At 41.1% G+C, this 24,652-nt stretch overlaps 1 protein-coding gene and 1 long non-coding RNA gene across 3 annotated transcripts in view; one reads left to right on the top strand and one right to left on the bottom strand.

The window, feature by feature from the left end:
• LOC139625050 (cadherin-18) overlaps nucleotides 1-21,064 on the bottom strand; it is an 81,830-nt gene extending 60,766 nt beyond the window's left edge. The window contains exons 1-2 of one of the 2 annotated variants that reach the window (XM_071484634.1): nucleotides 20,867-21,064; nucleotides 2,456-3,022 (exon numbers count right to left, since the gene is read on the bottom strand). In XM_071484634.1, coding sequence (XP_071340735.1) covers nucleotides 2,456-2,686 — 231 coding nt within the window. In that variant the 5' untranslated portion in view covers nucleotides 2,687-3,022; nucleotides 20,867-21,064. Of the gene's footprint in view, nucleotides 1-2,455; nucleotides 3,023-7,325; nucleotides 7,460-20,866 lie in introns of those variants that run through there. The other variant, XM_071484635.1, reaches the window with a different exon arrangement.
• Nucleotides 7,652-23,295, top strand: LOC139625051 (uncharacterized). The gene is made up of 3 exons (XR_011691827.1): nucleotides 7,652-7,793; nucleotides 20,312-20,901; nucleotides 21,448-23,295. It is a non-coding gene; the product is annotated as an uncharacterized lncRNA (long non-coding RNA).
• Nucleotides 23,296-24,652: the final 1,357 nt, after the last annotated feature.

The following is a 24,652-nucleotide window of genomic DNA, read 5'->3' as shown; positions in this document are numbered from 1 at the left end:
TTTTTATCAAACAGCTGCAGCCAGTCTTCCAACTAAGTTACAGCAGGCAGTTCCTGTTCATTCAGAGTTTGGGGGGATTTGCATCATCTTTTAAAAATTACCATCCTGTCTGTAACCTGCCCGATGACTTCAAAGCGCCACGCTGAGCTGATTGACATGAAGACATTCACACCTCCCATTGGGAGAGTGGGTTGTCTCTTGTCTCATATCTGGACAAGCCCAGTCCCCTATCAAGCATTTGTGTCTCACTCATCCACAAAGCTGTCATTTCCCAAATGCATCAGCCCCCCAGAAAGGTGTCACTGGGGATTATGGGATACCTCAGGGGGATTAAAAATGTTCTTGACAGACTGGCCGCTTCACTTATTCCCAGAAGTCACTCTTTGCTGTCTTTCATGCAAGAGTATCAGTAAAAAAGTATGCACAACATTTCCAACGACCAAGGCCGAGTCTTTAAACATTGTGTTCTGTTTGACCTTGCAGATTTCTTAGCACACAGTTTTTTATGTTGACCGTGCAATAATTAGGATTCCATTTCTGTGTGCATTTTTTTTTTACCACACATCTTATCATGAAACGTCTGTTTCAAAACTGCACATTTTTTTGATAGAACTAATTATTGAAGTGTTGGCAATTCCCTGTAGTGGAACTGCTTATTTGCTGCTCGCTAATGTCCAGAGTTTTTAATCAAGCAAAGGGAGGAAGAAGAAGAAAAAACCAAAAAAAAAAACAATACAGCACAGTACGTGCTGAGTGCATTAATCCTCCTCCTCCTCCTCCTCCTCCTCCTCCTTCTCTCCTGTCTTTGTCTAATTAAGGGTCATTCTGTCTCCTGGCCACATTAGGACACTGCACACCAGTCCCAACCCACATAATTAAATATTTTTTGTGTGCTAACCATCTGGAGACCTCATCTCTTTAAACATGCATGTCAAATTGATTCCTTAATAATGTTTATGTTTCTTCTCAGTGCTTTATTATCATCCAGGATTAGTTGTTTATGTTTATTTTGCATTCATCAGCAGCAACCGCCACACACACACACGCACAGAACACAAGCACACACAGAACAACAACACCCTTAAGGTAGAAGTACAACTAGCACAGCAGCCAACCAGCCAGCAAACCAAACAATCACGAACTTCAAAGCAGTGGACGAATTTAACGTTAGACTAACCACGTCTTCATGCAGTCGCTGGGTCGACAAGCTGCCGCTTTGAAAGTGCTGCAAATATCTCTGTATTGTCTAATACCCGGGACACAATGCCTCATGAATTCTGAGGTGTTGTTTTTGTTGGCACTGTGGGATTTTATGGTTCAGTCATGTGTCAAATAATATTAGCAAAAACATGTTTTACCAATAAATAACCTTTCTTTGCTGCTTTGTTGGCCTTGCAAGGGCATATGTGATTAAAACACCAGGTTTATTCAATAAATAGACATTTGAGGTGGAAAGTGATATTTGCTGTTGTTGTTTTTTTTCTCTCACCCTTTTTCCAAGCATGTCATCCCCCTTTTTTTCCCCTTTCTTTTCCCTCTTCAAACAGTACTGTTGTTGAAATACAGACATATGTGCAGTCAGAGGAGCGTTGTGCCTTTCTCATTCTCTTTCTCTCGGAGTGCAGTTGAGGGGATTAGTCTGTGCCTGAGTGCCTAGAATAATGATCACTGCAGCGGAGAAACACATTTTCACATTTCACGAGATAAGGGCAGGCAATCTGCAAGCAGAGGACTTAACCAGCTCCCTGTGGCTTATTGTGGAGCTAACAGAAAAGTCACCACCAACCGCCAACAACCATGCTATACCTTACCCTCTGCACAGGCAGGACGAACACCCACTACTATCTCTGCCACTGTGAAGGGACATCACTTACTCTGAAATGACACTGAAATTACATTCATAAAATGTTCTAACTATCAGGCTCCCTGGCTCGCTATACCCCCATTGTACAACTGTCCAATTTCTTATGGTGGTTCCTTTCCCACCAAGAGATCAGATCTGGCTTCATTTCCCACAGAGAAACCAAATCTAATTTTTCAGTTCAAAGATAGCTTGATGTAGAGGGCCATTCTCACTTTCAAACTTAATCCACCCTCACATAGCAGAGTGGCACACATGCTGAGAGGCACTCCTTAATTACACAGAATAAATTTTTTTTTTTTTTTTTGGACATTGTCACGACAGGAATTCAGGTCAGACATCATAGTGACAGGAGAGATAAAACACACACACACCTTCACAAATGAGAACTGAATTTCCACATCAGAGCATGTACAATGCAGACGTGGCAATCTACCTCAAGAGAACAGCTTGCTCCTGCTGTAACCCATTTCTCAATAAACAAGAGGAGAGACAAAAATGCCAAGTAAGCCGTTCAAAAGCGAGTTCCCTGGGATCAAAAGATTTTGTTTTGTTTTTTTTTTTACTGTTGCAGCCAGTTCAGTAGAAACCTACCTTTCCCACATACTGTGCATCTGGTCCCATGTGTTCTTCTAAAACAAAGAATTGGTTCCAGATCCAGCCACGCTTGGGTCTGTGGTGCACTTCCGTCTCCCCGTTGGCCAATTTGGTCTGGTTCTTGGAGGGCACTTTGGCGGGGACATGGTGGCTCGCCCCATAGCACCTCTGGATGAAGCAGAGGCAGACCAGAAAGGGACAGAGACAGGAGGTGGAGGATATCCTCATGGTGGCGCGCGCTTTTGTAAAGTTATCCCTGTGATCCGAGGTGGCAAGGTCCTCCCACCACCACCGCTGCAGCCTCCACCACTAGCCACCGCTGCAGGCCCGTGAAATAGTCCAGGCAAACGAGGAATCTAAATCCAAACTAAGGAAACAGCGGTCCTGGTAGCTCCTCTAAGGTTCATGGCCAAAAGCCAAAGGTTTAATCAAAAAAAAAAAAAAAAGCAAGGTACATTTACATTATGGAATTTCCCAGGCTGTGAGATGCTGTGCTAATGGACTTGAACTTCTGGGTAGTTCTACCAAGAGCAGAGGTTAATCCCTGAAGCCATTCTGGATTTCCTGGGAGAGAGACAAGGGGAAAGAGAAACACAGAGTTAGAGATTAATTTGATGGATATTAGAAGCTAAATGTCCACTAATTCCCTCCAATTAAATTGCAGCTCATAAATCCTTACAGATGAGGACGTGCACTTCAAACTGGCTAACAGTGATAAAGTACAAAAAGGCAATAAGGAATCCTGTTTCAGTATTCCAGCCATTTCTGCCATTATGCTGATGACACAAACATGTTTGGACTTAAGGAGCTGCAGTGCTATTAAAAGGCCGTCCATGCCTATAAGGTCAGAGCGCTGCTTGGTGACTGATAATGCCACGTGAGGTCAGAGTCATGTATCAGAGCAGTGCAGTGCTGGCCCCTGCAACTCAAAGGATGAGTTGGCTTTATTAAAACACATCTGAAAAAAGGTTTGATTTGGATGTTTTAACACGACCGGGGCATACTGCGAGGCTTAATGTGTGTCTCGGCACGATGAATAATAACTGTGGCAGAAAGAAATACATTTACTATGATAAGGACAGACATCAGGCCACTCAGACGTAAGGCAGAGGGTGATTTTTAGAAGGCACTGGAATGGAAAAGACAGAGGGAAACAGTTTTTATATATCAAAATTATATATTGAAGACGGCACTGAAGTAGGAAAAAATAACTGCAAGTATTGTTGAATTTCTGTGTTAGTGAAGCTCTGCTTCTCCTGCAACGCCTTTGCAGGAATGTGCATCGCACCTCTGCAACTCCTTAAGGAGGAGGCATTATGGAGAATTGGCTAGCGTTGGGGTGGATTTTAAAGTTAGATGTGCTGCTGAAGCATGAAATCGGCCCTCACTTCTCACATTTTTTCTTTTTTTTTGATGAGAAGAAATTGCATCATTTGACCTTACTGTTCTGAGATACCCTTCGGTGAGATTTCACATCTAAAGAAAACAATGATTCAGAATGTCATTTAGGTTGCTATACAGTGAGATTAAAGGCCTTTCTCCAAACAAGAGTATGTCAAGTTGGAACTTGTGCTGGGAGAACAGGATGACACAGAATACTATATTTGCAACTGGGACTAAAGCACTGTTTCAAGCTTAGTAATTACATTGAAAAACAACTGTACACCTGCTGTGTGACTAAATATTCTCATCTCAAAGGTTCATTTAACTGGCATTTTTGGAGCTTTTCAACCATGTTGATGATGTGTTCAACAGATATACCCATTTTGTATTACTGCAGTGTGTAAATGAAATTTAAAAAAAAAGGAAAAAATGAAAAATTAAACACTATACTGCCATCATGTATTTTATGAAAATGAGGCATGATCTGTTCATTGAGGGAAGAACAGAGGCAGAATTGTTTGGTTCATAAAAACATGAACCTTAAATTTTGCTCAAGTTGGCTTTATTTATCAAAAAAAAAAAAAATTATATCCAAAATCTAAAGAGTAGCAGCACTACTTCTTCAGGGCCAACTGAATGCTACAGTGACTCAGTATCGGAAAGTGACAAGACAGTGTAACCAGGTTGAGGATAGCTGGTTAGCATGCTAACTTCAGTACAAGAAAATAAATGATAGAAGTAAAAGCAAAACAAGAGGGTTGATTTCCACCACTGGAGGCAGCTCTTGGTAAGTAAATGCATTAAGTTTGATGCTGAACTCAACCATTCTTTTAGACTGGTAAGTAAACAACTGCTAATGCTAATGTTGGCTATGTAGCAATAGCAAAATCTTACAAATTGGTCTTTCAAATAAACCAGCTCGTTTCAGTGGATGTCCTTCACGGTTGTCACAAAAATAGAAAAATACCATTTGCCTTTTAAATGAAAAACCAACCAGCTCAAGGTAAATTATGAGAGAAAAGTGAGTCAACACTGAAAAACAAACACAAAAAAGTAAAGAGAAGTTTGGGCACTTTTTCATAAATAATAATAATAACAACAACAACAGGAAGTGCATTCAGTCTCGAATACTGACTTCCAGCAGGAGAGTTGGTCCAGCATTCAAAGTGCTGCAGTAGAACAGTAGCTTCGTGGGGATTATCAAGAGGACAAACACATGTATTTGATATTTAATAGGATATAGGAGCTGACAGACTTCAAAGGCTGCTGCTCTCCATCTCTTACAATGCATGTGACAACATTAGAGAGAAATGCTAAAACGAGACATTAATGCAACTTACGACTGTCACACACTTTGAAGGATAATCACTGAATTATTTTTTTTCTTTATGAATGTAAATATTTTTACATATATATGGATTAAGATGCGCTTAGAACCCCTTGACTAATCCCCCATGTTTTGAATATCTCGACATGCAAATTACGCAGCTCAACTATAGTTGCTGGTGATGCTCACTAAGTGCAGTGGTTGTAATGGGCAATACCTACTGCCAGCCCAGGCTGTGAAAGAGAAGGCAAAGTCTTTTCCACATCGACTTGGATTAAAGCGACAGAGGATAAATACTCAGCCCGACATTGAACATGTGTAATCTGGGAAAAGATTCTCATCTGCGTAGGTACAGCTACGCCCAAATCCTGCTTCCCCTGCCCTCTTTCCATAAAATGATAGCAAGCCCTACAAAGACTACTAATGAAGTTGTTCTTTCAAAAAAAAAAAAAATCTGTTTTAGAGATTTTAAGATTTTTCTTCCTGCTTCAAAACAATCTTTCTGGTTAAGATATATCTTAATTCAACCTCACTGTAGCAAATTTTCCTACACGGTCGAAACATTGGTTAAACAATTGTTGTACCTGGGTGAGTCAGACTCTGTGTCAGAATGAGAATATCTTTTCCAGTGGTTTCACTTTTTGCCTCCTGGGGCTCTCTTCAATCAGTCTCCTAATTGTCTGATTATCATGCTGATTCTAAGCAAAATACATTTCAGGGAGCCATGAAATCAACAGCATCTGGCTCCGTCAATGGAAATAATTTCCCCCTTTTTATGTTGATGATATTGTTTTGAGCAGCCTTCTGCCCACGGCATGTTTATATATGTGTGCAGCTTCTAACAGGATAGGTTATGCACAGTGACAAGCACAAAGATTTTGGCAGGGTGCACACAAGATGCCTGTGTTTATATACACATACAATTGTGTTTGATTTGGTTGTGTTAATAGTACAACATCCTGATGAAGTTCATGATCCGATTGTGAAAAGCCTGACTGTTCTTCAATGTTTTTCTTATTGTCAACAAATTCAATTAAAAAAACAAGACAGATCAATGAGCTGAAGTATTTTTTAGTAGCGTCAGTGCTGATGTAGCTCCAATAATGTTGTCCAAAAAGGATTAAAAACACATTAATGAGCTGCAACATTGTTCTGGATGACATGCTGCTAGAAATATAGCATTAAATGTGTATTCATCCATCGTCGAAAATAGTCCTGCAAAAGCACAGTTTTGACTTCTGTTTACTATGACTGCTAAAGGGCCCGGCTGCTGTAGAAAATAAAATTATATGTTTATGACCTGTTTTCAAAGATTTACATCATCAGCATGAACCAGTGGGTTTGGCACTGAGTCATAGATATGGTGGGGAAAAATACTGAGAGACTTACTAACATACACATATCAAATATATAAGAATAACATGTACAAATATTTGTTTGTAACACCAGCCTCATAATTGTATCAAGTTCTTGTGGATTTTACTCATCATTTCATTTTTTTTTTTTGCTTCTCCATGGGCTATGGCTGAAATGATTAGCTGATTAATTGATTAGTCAAAAAAACAGTCATTTGTCAAGCAAAAATCCTAGCTAAAATTCAAGTATTTGCTGGCACCTGATTCCCTAATGTGAATATTTCCTGTGTTTCTCTGTTTTATATATCTGTTTCTGCATTTCATTTCATGGCTCATTTCATGGACTAATTTATTTTGATTACAACTACTGGATTTCTCTCACCGCTCAGTTGACAAACCTTTGTAACTATTTTAATGTATTAAATCATTTAAAATCTCTGAAAAAAAACCTGTGGCTAGGACACCTCAACCCTATGCCTCTGTCTCCTGTTTTATTCATGGAAACAGGAAAAGCCATTCGCAGGAAATCAACTGGTCATGTAAACAACTTAAATTGAATAAGACCTTAGCTGGAGTTTAGCCAACAGTTCTCGCACGTAACCACAACCACTGATGACACTGCAGGAGGTGAAACACTTAAAAAGGATGAAAAATAAACAAAATGAAAGACAGCGAGAGAGGGGTAGATGTGGAGAGAGCAACAGAGATGCACCTCTGTTCATTCGGGCCTAGAGGGAGAACAGGCTCCTGTGGCCTGCTGCTAACAGCTAATTTTGTGGCCTCCTGCAGAGAGCTCACCCACCTGCATTCGATTTCACAGCGTCAGCTTTCTGCCGATGTCAGACGCCTGATAGCAGAAGACTGGGGTGGGTCAAAAACACATATCACCGAACCACTGTTAATCCCTGACACAAAGAGGGCCCACCAGAGAGACTACATCAGCGAAAGAGACTCTTGACTTTTCACCTCACCCGAGAGGAACAAATACAAATATTTTCCACCCATATATAGGGCCTGTTTGGTGCCTGTAGTCTTGGGCAATGTTTCACTGAGTCAAGGTAAGTAAACAACTAGGTTGAGGTGAGAACAGGGGAAAAACAAACAGCAGAGGAGAAAATTTGCGACACAGCAAAATGTTGTGTTTTGTCTGTAACAAAGCGGTGAAATGTTCCTGAGGCCTGGACATGAATTTATGTTTTCTTCTCTGCTGTTTCTGCTGAATCAGATGGAAATCTCTGTGAACCTGTTGTAACGGATGCTTAAATGGATGGTGAGTTTAAATATGTAGTCTGCACCAGTAGATGCAACATGTGGTCTAGAAGCATTAAATTAAGTTTTTTATTGCTTACTGAATGTGGCTTTACATATATGTGATTTTATATAGACTGTAAGTGGGAAAAAAATCAATGGGATTTGCTTGTAGTTGAATGAAATGTAACTGTGGGTGGTTGCAATGGGTAGGGCTGGGAGATATGACTTCATACAGTGAGACAATATATGTTCATTTTGCCCCTTCTTTCAATGCTAAGATAGGTTTTATGCTAGGCTTTCTGCACTGCTGTAATGATGTACCTTGATTTGTTAGGATTAGCCAAAAGCAGCTATTTCTGTCTGGTTACTTTATCCAAAACACACTCAATTGAAATTCCCAGAAGTCAAGAAGGTATGTGGTTATCAAGACACAAAATTACACACACTGTGAAGAGGATTTTGTCCATGAGGCAGAACTACATTATGTCAGCTACTCTGCACAAGTGTAATGTCTGTGTATTTACATGAAGCTGTATAAACCCTATAGTTACACTACATTATTAGTTTGAATGAGTGAGATTTGCACTACAAATGTGTTTATCTATATCTGTAAGATATAAAAATGCATTATGCTAAACTAAGCAATGTTTCTAAGCAATGTCCTGTTGCATCTCCTCCAGAATTCAGTAATAAACACTCGTATCCAGTTTGCATCATATCCAGTCGTAACATGTTTATTAGGAATTAAATGGTGTCTATAAAGGTATTTTTCTGATCCACTGATGGTGATGATAACCAGTTTAGTCAGAACTGCAAAAGCACATTTGATTGATTTGTACCTGCTCTATAAATAAGTTCTTTTCACCTGGAGTCTATTGGGTGATTTGACCCAGCTCATTGTTTGTGAAAGGAAGCAGATTAGTCTGATCAGCTTCACAAGCCAGGCAATCCACTGAATGTGTGGCACACCCTGGAGGTTCCACGAAATTGCAGGAGACAAATAGGTTGGAGAGAGGTGCCAGCAATTCATGGCTTTAGCCAAGCAGACTGTAGTATTTCCACAAAGACATCATACTAGAAAATGCACAAGGAATCATGGTTGAATGAATTATTTTGGTGGTTAGTATTTTTCTTCAAAATCATCACAGCTTTGTGGGACCTTTTTAAAACTCTCGTCTCTCAGTGAGGTTTGTGAGATTTTTACTATGTCATGATTTTTTCAATGTCTCTCTGTTTCTTGATAAATTATCATCCCCCACTCCTGATGTGATGAAGGTTCTGTCCACACTGTCGCACAAAAATAATTTTCGTCTCACAGTTTTGGTGTTAAATGCCTTGCTCACCTTTAGAGTCACTTTTGAGCCAGAAATACGTTGTGCGATTCAGACCAGCAACTCCACATATAGTCACACACTTGCTGCTCTAACCTTCAAGCAACCCAAAGCCAAACTGAATTGCACTCATCATCATAAATCTCATTTCCTACCTGCAACTGCTCCACAGCTTTTAATGAAAATCCACACACTACATCAATTTGAGAACCTTTCCAGAAGCAAAAATTTTCTTCTCCAAGTTAACTTGAGCTCCTATTCCTATTCCAACACCTGCAAGAATAGGACTTTGATCACATTACATAACCCAAGGATGCTCGGCAGAAAACAACCTCGAGATCATCTATCATCATCACCACCCGACTCGATAGATAAGACTTCCCTCGACTCGTCTTCTTGTCAAATCGACATCTGAAGATCTGAGAATCAACTCTCTTTCTTCTTGTCTGAAGTGATGAGAGTGAGAGTAATTTAGTTTTCAGGCTACAGACAGTACAACTGTCTGAGTAACATTTTAAATGAAGGTGGAAGTAGGAAAAAACAGGCAGAAAATACTTGGCTGTCAAACACACTTGTGCTCCAGGATACGAGGACAGTTAAAGGCCTTTGTGTAAACAGTCCAGATGCACTGAAGTACTCTGAAGCTACAATTAGGCACCTAAAGCTTGAAAATATCACATATTGCAACCATCTATTTTCTCTCTCTCGTGCACATACAAATACAGAGACGCAGCAGACAAATGCTCCAGCCTTGCATTTCACTCTTTTTCCTACACTTGTGGGTAATTAAAAGCAATAAGCAGCAGGTTTTTAAACACAGATTAGGCCTGAAGGTAATTAGGCCCATTGCAGTAATGACTCCCACTGAGTTATGTGGGCAGGATGGTGTGTCAGTCACCCCCGCCCACCATGTCTCCAAAAGTCAACAGCGACTTGTCCTTCCAGTACACTACCCTCCAAACACCATCTGTCCTAACCCTCAGCTCTGATTACCTCAAACCCAAAACGCACCACTCCTCACACAGCTCGCCGAGGCAAAGGTTTCCGAGATGAGAGGGGGAAGCCTCTGATGGTTTCATCTCCTCATGTTTACATGCCAAGTTAAACAACCTTAATTATATCTGTGAAGGAGGAACTTTTTCTCATTTTTTTCCTGGGTGTCAAATTAGAGAACATGTCTACACTCGTCAACCCTACTATATGTTGTTTGGCTGCTTAATGAGAGCTGGGTGGAAGACGGAAAATGTCCCATCTGTTGTGTGTTTAATGGCTGGATTCTTGAGCTCTCATCATACAGCGGGAGTGCCAGGATGAAGCAGACAGCACCCATCTGCTGGCCACTGCAGGGAAAAAAAAACACACAGTTTTTCAACTCGCATCAACATCATCATCTCTCTCCACTCTGACTGCGGCACTGCCGCACAGCATCCAGACAAGGGTCCATCAAAATGGTGCATATGAGCTGGAGAACACTAGCAAATGCTTGGATGTTAGGCTCCAAATTAGTGATTATCCATCACAGTTTTTTTTGTCCTGTAAATCCTCATATTTTAGAAGCTGGAGTCATTAAATATTTAACATTTTGGCTATTTTAATGACTTAAATACAAGGATTCACATATAAAATCTTCCAACCAATGTTCAAAGCAATGAACTGTACCCACTCTTATGCATCACATGAGGCTCTTCATGTGCAAAACTGAAATAACTAAGACACAAGATCATCATTACATTATTCAGCTGAAAGTCAATAATCAATAATGTTGATTTATGGCCCATCCAGACTCAATATTGATTGGAGTTTGTGGTGGTTTTGACCACTAGTGGTACTACTGAGCGATGCTTTCACTATTTGATTTTGTTTGGATCTCATGCACGAGTTCTGCCAATGGCCTATTCCGCCGATCGAACAGTTGGTACAACACATTGATAAAAAAAAAAAAAATGCAGCAATACACCAACAAAGCCACAGAAGAAGAAACAAATATGGTTCTAAACAAAGTAGGTTTGAAAATCTTCCAAAAAACTGGTGGTAGTCAAGGAAAAACAAGATGGGACTGCTGTTTGTTTCCTGTTTGAAACCATTGGTCGTTGTTGTTTCTCTTATCCATGACTGTTACATAACCTTTACTGTGTGTTTATTATTGTGAACCTAATGATGAAGGCCCTCCAACCTTAAGGAAATACTTATTTTACAACAAACACGATCTTTTCCTGAAGCTAACCAATTAGTTTGTGCCTAAACCTAACCAAACCATGACCTTTCCATAAGCTTAACCACATGTTTACTATTGCATCCATGATGATGAAGGTCCGGCAGGGGCACTATTTCAGGAGATGCTCCTTTGGGTCACATCAGAGTGAAGTAACAACTGACCTATATAGTCGTTCAGGTTGGAGAACCTGTTAAAATGTGTACCTTTATGGTCATTAATTCATTTTGTCATGATATAAAAACAAAATAAAACAGCAAATCCTGAAATTTAAGAAGAATATTGGCTTGATTAATGACCTATATGATTAATTCGATAAATGTTGCTCGATTTTTCCACCAGTCAACTACTCAATGAATTGACTAATGATTTCAGCACTACTTGGTTGACCCTTTAATGCTTTTGGGATGTAAGTGGTTCTCTGCCAAATAGAACAAGACAAACAGAGACAAGGTGGATTCAGACTGAAAACACATCCATATCCCCTGCAGCACTTGGTTCTCTTTGTGTCTGATAAGTCTAAATTCAGGCTGAGGCTACTGGAGTTTGGCAGGCTTCACCATTTCACACATGCTAAAACACACAGAGCAGGTGGGTTTTACAACAAGCAGCAGGCCTCTATGCTCTCATCCACAAAGTAGGGCTGAGGCTATGCACATTAGCATTTCATACACAGATAAGCTTGCTTTCTCGCTCCCAGGTAGATTCCCTCATGCGGGGTTGAAGAGCAAGAGATTTGGGGAGTTTTGCAGATGCTCGCCACACTGCTTTTCAAGTGCCCACGGGAGACTCGCAGGGAGGGCGTCAGGAGCCACAACAGACAAATGTGCCACCTCATCGGCCAAATAAAGAATAAGCTGGTGATGCAGACGGAGGGATGAATAGTCGTGGGAAAGTGTAAAGGAGAACACACAGTATGTTGTGTGGGCTGGGGAGACAGTAGTGTTTTCATGCTGACATTTTTTTTTCCTTTTTACATCATTATCAATACTGCTGAAATCAAGACCTACTGCAGAGCCATGAAAAACAGAAATTTCTGGCCAAAATGAGAATCACGACTTTCCCACTTAGGACAGAGATTATCATTCTCACAGTTTATTTCCTCTTTCTCTAAATCACCATAGGGGTTTCCTTGATTGTGACTCATTATGAGCTTCTTCTTCTCGTTCATTCAGGGATTCTTCTTCCACTGTTTTACTCAGAGATTTTTTTGGGAGTAAAAGCACGTAAATTATTGTTAAGTCTTTAGTGTTCACTGCAACAGCAGCTTTTGGACTTTCTCCAGAGACAGTTGAGTAATGCTGCCCTCTAGATAAGTGCTGCTGCAATCAACTGTTTTTTATATTGATTGATTTAGGATTTAATTTCTTGATTAATCAATGAATTGTGGCTAATGCCATCAGGAATGTGTTTTAGATTGCCTGCAGGTAAAACAAACAGAAGGATGTTTGGTTGTATTCCAGAAGCCATTAGCCCTGTGAACAGCCATTATTTGACTTGTTTATGGACGGATAGATCCACTCTTTCCTTTTTTAACATAACATTTGCATTTGCATAGGAGTTGGAGATCCTTGCGTTTTTGAACTCGTTGTAATGTTTATACTTCCTGACTGTTTTTGTGTTTAGGTGGGACAAATTAAGTATCTTGAATTTGGAAGTTCCCAGAGCCTTAGAAAAGATCTTGTTATGTCTGATTCAGCCACCAAAAACCAAAGTGTGTTCAGCTGGCTATCATAATAGAGTAAGTCAACTAATGGGTTCATTGACTTTTTGAATCAGTAGATCTGTGAAAACATCTGATAGTGAATATCTTAGAAGTATAAGGTCTGGGGCGACCCGATAGCTGAGTAGTTTGGGCGCGGCCCTACTCTTTCCTGCATGTCATTCCCCCTGTCTCTGCCCCTTTCCTGTCACTCTCTACTGTCCAATCAAATAAAGGCACAAAATGCCGGAAAAAATATCTTTAAAAAAAAAAAAAGCCATAAGGTTTGACTATCTGGGCAAAAACCCCTGAATCATTGAAAATGAAATGGAAATGATGGTGTGAAGAGTACAAGCAAGACCAAATGTTCAAGCTAGAATTGAATATTAAGCTGCTCTTTCAGGAAACATTAGGGGCACTTGTTTTAATGCAATAGATCTCCCTCTAATGCAGATACTACACTATAAATGTCACATGGCATGAGACCATACACACTGGTTTTGGTATCAGCTGGATGTCTGGATTAGGCATTAGGCTTCTGACACGGGGTTGCCGACTTGTTTAGGCGCATTGAGATTCATTTCAGTACATGGCCAGCTGTTTGACACCCTGGCACACGACTTGACAGTTTGGCAACAGCGCACGGGCTCACAAGCGCAGGACTTGGGGCATGGAAGCAGCCAGATGTTGTTACAAAGTGAATGGTTAGATCACAGCTCTGGAGACTGTTCTAAAGAAAGTCTGCTCATACACTACACGACTCAGCTGGAGCGCTACCAGCGATGGTGGCGATGGAGCCACCGTATGAATTAAAAAATACTTTCTGTTATTCGAATGTAACGTGCATCTAAATGGAAACAAAACACTACAACAAAAAACTAGAACATGAGGAAAATGCTAAATGCTTATTTTTTTTTACCGTTGTGCTTATTCTGATTCACTCACTACATATACACACTGTAAAGATGGGATATTGTCACAGAATTTAAACTTTATTGGGTCAACTATTGTTGCTTGTTATAAAACACAGTATTAAATTCAACCTTTTGCAGAGGTATTCAAGTGGTACTAAAATTCCAGTTGTCATCTTAACTCCAGTGGACAGCCCCCCGCAGCTCGCCTCTCGTCCACCTCAGATCTGTGAATCAGTAGGGACGCCCTGTCCATCTCACCCCCCCATCTCCCACGCTCTCACTCTCATGAATCGTTGGCATGGTCCAATTAACATCTATCTCACATTTCCACGTCCCGGCGATGCATGCGAAGGGTGAGCGGGTCTGACAGGCGCGCGGCACACTAATGTTTTATCAGTGCCACACATCAGGGTTCCTCTTTGCACTGTGACACCAACAACTAGCTGACGTGACTCGCTCTGTCAGGATACTATACGGCTTTTGAATTTGAGCCCCTATTGCACTGAAAGCAATATTTAAAAAAAGGGCAGTGAATGTGATGTCTCTCAGCAAAGCAGTTGTAGAATATGATAAACAATTCAGCAAGATTTCACTTGAAGATTTTGAGAAGCTGACCCATCAGCCAAAGTTCAATATCAGTTTTGTCTTCTATATTCTGCTGAATTCTCCTTGAGCAATACACTGACTGTCTGCTGGTTTTGTTCTGTGTACATTGTTGGGTATAAAAGTGTTAGTGAAACGCCTGAAGCTCAGAATGTGAATCTAGAGGGGGATAAGTGTGATAAAGGATGTGCCCAGGTGAATAAAATGCAGGCTTTCCCTTGAAGAAGCTGAAACCTCTCGAATGTGACCAAAACGCGTACCCCACCACCCCGACGCTTTTAAGCAGAGAACAAAATAAAATACTCAGAAGCAGCCTCCAGGATCCCAGGCAGGAACGCACAGTGATTACATAATGACAGTTCATCCTTAAGAGCTATTTAAAAAAAGGGAGAGCCTCTGAGTCTGAGCAAACACTCACAAATGTGACATGGAAATCCAATCCACCCTCCCCCCCTAATAGTACATTAACTATTCATGCAGCATATTGGCAATCAAATGGCTCTGTTTTCTTGGTCGGCAAAGACACTCTTTCCATAAAACTGTGGGCAAATATGCAGACATATAATATTCTTATCAACATCCCACTGCAGCAGCATTTCTTTCCCGCGTCTACGTCACACATTTCATTTCCCCTGCATCACACTTTGAAGCTGTTGCATCTTTTTGTCGTCCACATTTAAATCAAACATCCTTCCAAAACTAATTCTAAGGGTTTAATGTCTTGTTTTGTGTAAAACATGTCCAATCTGACTCCAGCCACGCAGGGCAGTGCAATGTTTGAATTACACCCTTAAATGACAGTGGTGTTGCACATTTTTTTGACGTGAGGATGTATAGAAAAACATGGCAATTAAACATCAATATATTTATTGAATATATTTTAGATTCATGAAAAAAAAAAAAACATTTACATTTTAATAAGTCTGACTGTGTATCGACAGCTTTCTTTCAGCCAATTACTGAGGTCAGGATTGGATTACTATTGTAAAAAAAGCTCTGGCACGATCAAACTTCCTTTCATAGTGCTGAGTGTTCTTTTAAGGAAATGCTCTGCTGCCTATTCGTCACTGCCAGTGAGAGCAGCAGATGAATCATTCTAACGCAGCGCTCACCCATACTGAAGAAACCCATAGTGCAATAATGTCAATGTGATTCAGACTGCTCTGTGTCTCTCTGTAAGCAAAGAAAGTGTAAATCAAAAAAATGGAAATGCTGGATGACAACGGGGCCAGAGATGGGGAGGTAACCAGAGCACAGGATTGGGGCACTTTCTCCTCCTAGTGGTTATTGATGAGCTTCGGTACGTGTGCTTTCAAAGCAGGAGGAGTGAAATGCCTCCAAGGTGGAACCATTTCCTGAGTGATTACCATGTGCCTTGACATAGCTGATGAGTTCATGGAAAACACCCTCTGTCTCTCCCCACCTGTCTCCTGATTAGCTGCTGCTCTTTGTCTGGAAGCCTATTTAAGTTACTAGAAACACATGGTCTGTAAGTTGTGCTGATGATGCTCCAAATAACCAGAGCAGCCTTTTTTATTTCTTATCTTTAAAAGCATATTGATCATCATAATGTAAAACTGACATTTAAAAATGGGACTATATTATGAAAATCAGAATAGAGAAAGGATATCAAGGCAAAGGAAAATGCTGAGTATTGAATCATTTGATATTTAAATGAAACTCGACCCATGAAAGCAATGTCCCCACTGAAGGACACCAGCGTCGGTGGTGTCTGACAAACACTATTGTCTGTCCATAATTTCTATTTGGGTATGATGGTGACAAGTCGACTTCATTGATAATTGGATAACAGACAATAATAGCAGCAGACAGAATCAGCCACAGTGTGATCAATGGAGGGACCTCACTCAAAACAACAATGTCCCTGGAAAATCGTTACTGGAATCAGTTTAACCGGTCACCGGGTCATGTGGAACATATGAAATGTGCACGCAGAGGAATATCATAAATGATGGCGGAGAACTGGACTCGAATATCAACAACATTTAATCATGAGAACATAAATTCCTCTACGTTGTTATGATCCGATCAGAGATGCTGTGGGAGGCACGATGCTTTCCTTTCAGGTGAAATATGTCTAATCCAGTGTCTCGCTGACACTGGCAGCTGCATGTTGTCAGTGGGGCTGTTTCGCTGTAGATTAGACAGATAGTGATGAAGCAGAAACACAAGTCAGTTGCAATCAGAGATTCCTGAGATTGAATTTGAAATATTTTGTTGCAGATTTTGTCTAAACAGTAAGGGTGACCCTTTGTTGTTAATAATTAACTTTCCCAAGGTGGTACCACCACCTACCCCTTCACACCCCACAAAATCACTCCTGCTCATGCTCCCTATCTGTTTCCTCTTTAAGTTATTCCAAAACATCAACAATAACAACTGCTGCTGCTGCCTGGAATTGAAATGATAATATTTCCTGCATGTTTAATGCTCGACGTGAGAGCTCATTTGTGCGTGTGTGTGTGTGTGTGTGTGTGTGTGTGTGTGTGTGTGTGTGTGTGTTTGTATTCCCACCACAGTAACATGTCTGATAAGAAAATTTAATGACAAAAATTCTGTGCATCATTTATTTCTGTGAGCCACACAACAGCATCATAGCGCTGCATTAGAAGCAGGGGATTATTTTACCTTGTCGCATCATGGATTTGAAAGAAGATGGCATCACCGATAAGACTGATCAACACTCGCCTTGTCAAAGCTGTAATTCCTACTTGCTGTGGAAAAAAGAAAAAAAGAAACCCTAAATTGTCAGTCTTGTTTGGCAGACACAGACGGAGCCAGTGAATGACCACTACTTTTTGTTTGCTCTCTGAAGAGACTGTTAACGTCTTGGAGGAAAGCATGATTCATCTCTTTGAATGGCTCTTTGACTGTGCTGTTGGAACAATAATCCACTGTGATTTTTCTTGCCTGGATTGCTAGTGATATGTTTAAAAACATCATGGCTGCATGTAGCCATTTCTGCATCGACTTCTTGGTGGGCTTTGCTTGCTTTTAAGAAGAATTCTGCACAATCTAGAGACAGCTTTAAGAGCAGGATACTAATAAAGGGAGCTCCAGCAATTTAGCATTCCACCTCCATCATGGTTGGACAGGTTCCCTGACATTTAATGCCAGGGAACCTGTGTCCATTTTAAGCTTCGATGACCTAATGGCCAGACATTTCTGCTCAGACACAATCAGAAAACTGGCCTTTTCAGAATCCAAACATGAGGCATGATAGGTGGCTAAATGCTCAAATTTCCACGATGACAATGTGTGATCTACATGTCAGCCTGATTTGACAAATGATCTTTTTATGGCGTTGCAACTTGCCGCCGTGCTGAGCAACATACACTGTTTAAGATGTCTGCTCAGCTGCGAGCGAGCTGTAATGAGTGACTGATAATTGCACAGTTGTTCACAGTTGAGTTGACACAACACTTCAGGGGTAGGGTTTGTGTAACTGGTGTCAAATCAGGGATTGCAGTGATTAACATGTGCAGTTTGGCCTTTATGCACTCATCATGACGTCTGCATCATGCACTGTGATATTCAAACACTGGAGTCTGTTTGTAAGCGAAACAGACACTTTCCTGAATTGCCATCTTCAGTGAGATTAATAATGGTGTAATTAGCTCTGTGCCCTTTTCAAACAGGAAAACATCCACAAGCTTGGACAAACACGCATATTATTATATCAGCCCAGAGCATCTGATAGGTAGTGGGGCCATCTTTGTTCTTTCAGAACGTCCACAGTTCACGTTGGACTGCTGCCAGGCAGGTGCTCACTGTCTGTGGGGGAGTACTCCACCTTTTCATACAAGGGAAGTCTACAAGTCACTGATGCATGAAGGAACAGGAAGTAAAAACTTCCCATTGGTTAAATGATTGATAATTAATCAATCACAATTTCTGTGATTTAACATTCAAGCCATTAGGACTACACGATTGATTTAAAATATTATCAAAATCACAACATGGCAAGTGCAATAAACCAAATTGCAGGAGCGGCAATTTTATTACTTTATAAGCATTGAGGTGCTGCAGAGATGCCCCTGGCCTACAAATCATATTCTCCAGATGTAAGGGGCCAAACTCGTTTGGTAGAAACCCCAGCAAAAATCTAATTTTTTTTTCAGTGAAAATGAAATGCAAAAATAACCATTGTAATTGAAATCCTGACTCGCATCAAAATCACAATATCTGCCACAATAATCGCATAATTGCTCATGTTTTTATTATTTGCTTATTGCTCAGGCCATTAATCAAGTAAAAAATACCAGCTGTGTGAGGATTTTTATCAAATGTAATACCCTTTTTTAAAGTTTTTTTTCTCTTCTGGTCAGACAGGCCTCTACTTTGGCTCCATGAACATGCGATTGGTTTTTGTCATATTTATCAAAAACATATCAATTAATACATAAAAGATCAGCCTCAGTGTAGTGCTCATCTGCCCTTGCTCTTCTTCAGCTTACCCACTGTTTTTTGTTGGTGTAGCTGGTGGGCTATGTTCTTTGCATATGTACTCATGCTGTTCAGGACTGTTCCACTTGCCAGTTTTATGACTGAGGTACATATCACATTCAAGCACCAACTATTAGGCCTCTTTGAACTCAGTCAGCTGCCTCATTTTTGCTTGAACAACCATCCATAGAAGTGTGGATAGCCAAACGGCTATGAATGCGAACACATACTGCCTCGTGGCTTTCAACTTCATATGACTAGCCTCTGTGGCCCCTTCTCTTGTTAAGTTTAGAGTGTCTTTGAGAGAGTTTGGGTCAGTAATCATGTGGTGCTGCTGGTACATCTTCTAATGCTACATGTTTAAAGTGTGGGAAAAGCGGCTGATAATGGCTCCTACAAAGATTGACATGATGGATGGATTTTCGACAGAGGGCCTTCTGAGGCTGATGCCTTCAGTGCATCCAATGCAAGTCTGCTATGCATACCACACAGGGTATCTTCATTCAATTCCTGACATTCATTTGAGACACTAATTAAGGGAAAATGCCAAACATTTGCTCGTTAAAGCTTCTCAAATGAGAAGATTTGCTGATTTTCCCCAGTTAATATTATTGTAAATAGATTTTAGAAAACTGTGATGGACACAGAATCATTCAATAATTAACCAGTTATCTGAAAAATAAATGATAGATTAACTGCTAATTAAAATAATCAATGTAGCTCCCACCTCCAGCCTACTGGCTAAATACGAGCAAATCTCTAAACCAAGGGAATATTAGCTAACACAAATGTCCCCAGGCCCCAATTAAAGAAAAAGGGGGAAAAAACATCAAAACTTCTCCCTCAGCACAGCTTCTCCAGTCATAGTACATGTAAACAACATTTACATGTTGTCTGCATCAATGTCAGAGCCCACAGCAGCCAAATGGTTCCTACAGTACAAAGAAACTGGAGGGAGAAAAAACACATCGGATCCACAGCCTTTTTTTCCCCCACACACTGTAGCCCAACAACATGCTCCTGAATCACATGACATGTGACATCTTTTGCTGAAACATTTGCAAACACATCAGAGAGGCCAGCACCTCGCAAAAAAAAAAAAAAAATTGCAATGCTTAAGATTGGCAGCCATACAGTTCACCCTGTGCTCACACCAGAAGCCAATCAATGCAACATTAACAGGGACAGCTAAGCATCTGGCGCTTGGCTCACGCATCTTTCTGCACACAGGACTGTCAGAGCATGAGGCAGAAATCAGTGGACTGAGGAATTCACTCAAATCGTGTCTTTTTTCTTCTCCCTCCACAGAGAGATGGGATCTAGTGCGGAGAGAGAGAGAGAGAGAGAGAAGCTCGACTTCTGGAGGGGCTGCAGGCAGAGTGGACTCCTGCTTCCTGCAGTGCGCGTAAAATTTCAGTGTGGCTACACTGGTGCGGCACACACATCGCATCGGACAGCCTCCAACTCCCACTCTGCCACGGCAGCCTGTCCATCATTCACAACTCCCCACGAGAAAAGACCGAGGCGCGCCACGGCCAAAGACACTCACCATATCCGAGAAGCGACTGAGAGCCAGAGAGTGCGTGTGCGTGTGCGTGTGTGCGCACTCCCCTCTTGCCTCGGTTGTTTCTGCTTGGTGCCAGATTTCACGGGGTCGCGATCCCCAATGCGCAGACAGTCAAAACTCACCACGTACGAGTACGCGCACCGGCGGATGACCGGGTACTGATGCTCCGGTTCCAGCGAACACAGACACACAACACAGACACACAACACGGTCCAGACACAGACACACAACACACAAACTTCAGCACTAACAACGAGACCAAACCGCGCGAGGAGCCGGGCTAACTTCTGTCCTACCTGTCCTCGTGCACTCCGCTGGACACGCGTGACAGGTGAAACACACGCGCGACTTTGAGTTTGCTCCTCATTTTCTTCTCTTCCTCCTCTCTTCCTCCGCTTCTGTCAGTCTCCTCTCCCCGCCGCTGTCATCCTCTCCCGGGCAGAGCCTGACTGCACGGCTGGCGGAGAGCTGATACTCTCCCTTTCTCTCCGAGTGTGAGTGTGAGTGTGTGTGTGTGAGTGTGTGTGTGTGTGCGGGCGACAGGACGAGCAAGCCGAGCCAGTGCGTGTGTGCGCGGATCTCTCTCCGCCGAAGCATCCTCCAATCCTGCCCGGCTACCGCGGCGGCTCAGGCCGAGGACGGCAGCGGATTGGTGGGTTCTCAGATCAATCCACGGCTACCAGGCTCGGACCGGCCTCCCTGTGCTTCCCTCCCCACCACCTCCACCACCACCACCACCTCTCTCTCTCTCTCTCTCTCTCTCTCTCCATTATCTCCCTCTCCTCCTCTGCTCCTCTCCTTCTCTGTTAACACGTGATTATATAAGATAGTGATCAGGAAGCGATATGTTATCCCTTTCTAATTTTCTTACACACAGAGCCAGACAGAGCCTACCCTCCCTGACTCCCAGTAGGACACACAGCATCAGTGACTGTGGAGAGAACTGCACAACGAGGGGGAAAAAACCTGCTTTACAACACAAAAAATAGAGGAATTCACCATTTAACAGCCACAGAGTTACTGAGCATTCACTCATTTTCTTCATATTAACCTGCTATCATTTCCTTGAGGAAATGAAACACTCATTCTACTCGAACAAAACAGTGCCAAAGTTATTTTGTTTTTCATTTTCAAGCTGCAGTTTCATTTTAAAAGCCTGAGCGACTCTGGCTCAAACTGTGGACAGAAAATCTCACTGACATTCAGAGGTGTGGGAACTGGAGCACGAATGGCGCACTGATTTTTTTCTCATTTCAGCAGCAAGGATGAAAAAGTATTAAAGTTCCTCCTCAGACATGTTTTAAACTATGTAAAAAATAGTATGCTGTGACTAAATATTTTGTTTATCATGGGTTTCCTCACAAGTGGCAACCCACCATGACGTCACCCATTGGTTCGTGAACTGCTGTTTTGAAGCCTGGAGTTTGCGGTTTGGCCGTCGCCATCTTGTTTTTTTTGAAACCAGGAGAAATCATATTTGGATGAGAAGGTGGAGCTGAGGAGGAGTGAGGGCTGGATCTGACATGCTCTGTACTCCTCTGTACTCCTGATTGTCAGGCAGGTCACTGTGTGGTGTCATCTGTCAATCACACCGTAACCATGCTGTAATGCATACACTGCTTTATCGTCTATTTACCTCTAAATGGAACCATAATTCAAAAAATGAACATCATGTTGTAGTGAAGAAGACTGAGGAAAACATTCACTGAGGTAATTAATCAAGTGAGAAGTAAGACCATTTTCCCATAGACTTCAATACAATCGGACTTCTTTTTCCAGTCACTGGAGTTCACTGCTTATTTTGCACCTTATATGATATGTATTATACAAAACACTAAATAAGGACATGTTAACAAGGTAAAAAAAATCATTTGTCCTGCATTTTATCTGACTTTCAAAGTCTCTTATGAGCTTCAAATATGAATGAGTTGAACCCTTTTTTTTTCTTTTTGTTGAACAACAAGGGGCTGGTTTTGTTTTTAAATGAAATGTTTAATAGGAATTACTGCACTCAAAATTCAAGATGTCGTGTCACTGTTTCAGTAATCTCTCTGAATTCATATGGGTCGAGGCTCAACAAGCAAGGATGTGAATAGTTAACAGGTTTTAAAAACAAATGAGTGACATAGGCACCTACTTAGGGGAAATGTTTGAGCCTCAGCAGCTATGTTTTTTAAAGAAGTTCTGATCAAAAAATAATGAAGTTCATGTTTGAGAAGGAAAATAATTGGGGGACCAGACAATTTATTTCCCGATCCATGTTAATTTGGAGTCCCCTATTGCTCCAAGTTGGCTGTGACTGTGTTTGTATGATCTATGTATTTATTTATTTTTCTGATAAAAGATGGAAATATGGTGAAAAAATTAGACATAGCCTAAAAATAAAACATTAAAAAAACCAACAAAAACAAAAAACCATGAAGTGTCTTTGAGGTTCTCTGGTTGTGATTTTTGGGTCGAGAACAGCTGAAAGTGACTCTCATCCTCCAGAATTTTAAAAGCCCCATCAGCAAAGTACGGCTACCAATTACTCCAGTGAGTTCGGAGGGAGTTAGGAGAGTGAGGTCAACATCTAAGCAGTGGAATTCAGGAAAAATAGTATTAAGATTCACACGGTTTAATTTGCTCGTCTGGCCTTGTCTAAGTAGAAAAAAAAATGTATAGCTTTGAATAGTTAAAGGTCCCATATTTTACAGTGTTCTGGTGTTTTTATTTGAAGTTTATATATCCCTAAGAAAATAAATGTGTGGTTTTAAGTACCAAAAACCACCTCAGTTCAGTTTTACATCTCCTGTCACAGGCTTCTCTGAGAAACTCTAGTAACAACATGTCTGTGAGCCAATCAGAAGAGAGGGTCTGAACCTCTCTCCTGATTGGCTGACTGTTCTCTGAGTGATCAAATAAATATATAGCAGATTTCAAGTAAACACTCAGAGAAACCAAATCCTGCAAGGTTGGTTGGTGGGTCCAGGTGGGCTGGGCTTGGGGCATGACTGAGAGTATTGACTGCTTTGTTGTGACATCACAAAGTTACAGAAACCCTATAATAGGGGAACTTTAAGGGAAAAAACTTACATAGTATCTTCAGCTTTTTGGGGAATCTTGGAGAAAGGAATGCGCTTGTAGATGTACTCCAACACAACTTCATCCAGTGAAACTCACAATAATATCAGACAGAGGGATGCTTCTGGCACATACTGTACAATAATCTGTCTGACTCACTTTTATTTAGGCATTTTATAATAGTCACCACATCCAACTGAAAGCTTTTTCTTTTGTCTATTCCATTTTATTTTGGAAAAAATGTGAAACATTACTGAAACCATGATAAGTAAAAAAGCCAGTTAACTGATAATAAAACTGACCTCAACTGCCCAGCTGTTGTGGCACTACAGTCTCCTTGCTAGCACTCATCCCGTTAAATGGACACTTCTCCTGCACAGCCTCTGTTTACTGACAACAGGGTGCATCAGTAGTCAGCTGCTGTTTTGAGGTGCATAAGTGATGCACTGAGGCGCTCAATAAAGGATGACGTTTGTTCTGAACCATGTTGCGAAATGCTTCGTAGTGCTCTCTGAAATTCTCGGCTATATCTGCAACCGTGTGTGCATCTATAAAAACACTTTTCTTCTCAGGTGTCTACACGTCTGGTGTCACTGACAAGTCTGTCACAGGCTCTGTTCCCCCGGGGGGCATTTCAATGATGTTCAGTGTCTGGCCATAATCTGACTGGGGATCGAACGCACAGAACTCACAATCACACTGAGAGGCAATATCATAGACTGTGCAACATCTTCTTTCACAGCACTAGTGTTCATCCCCATGCCAAGAGAGAAGGTGGCTGTCAACAAGAACTACAACAGCACGTTTTCTTTTATTAAGACTGAACGCAATAAAATGGCAAAAAATACTATTAGATAATAAAAAAACAAAAATCTTAAAATGGTACATTAAAAACTCTAAACCATATTTAGCACCTCTATCCTATGTCTGGGATGTCTGCTTTTGCCATAGCATCTAATCACTAAATTGGCTCTTAAAATTATTGACCAAATCAATAATCACCCTGCTATATATCATTA

Source organism: Trachinotus anak, unplaced genomic scaffold, assembly GCF_046630095.1.
Source record: "Trachinotus anak isolate AG129_WGS33_773 ecotype Australia unplaced genomic scaffold, CSIRO_AGI_Tana_v1 ptg000009l, whole genome shotgun sequence".
NCBI classification, from domain to species: Eukaryota; Metazoa; Chordata; class Actinopteri; order Carangiformes; family Carangidae; genus Trachinotus; species Trachinotus anak.
This window is presented reverse-complemented; position numbering and strand designations above follow the sequence as displayed.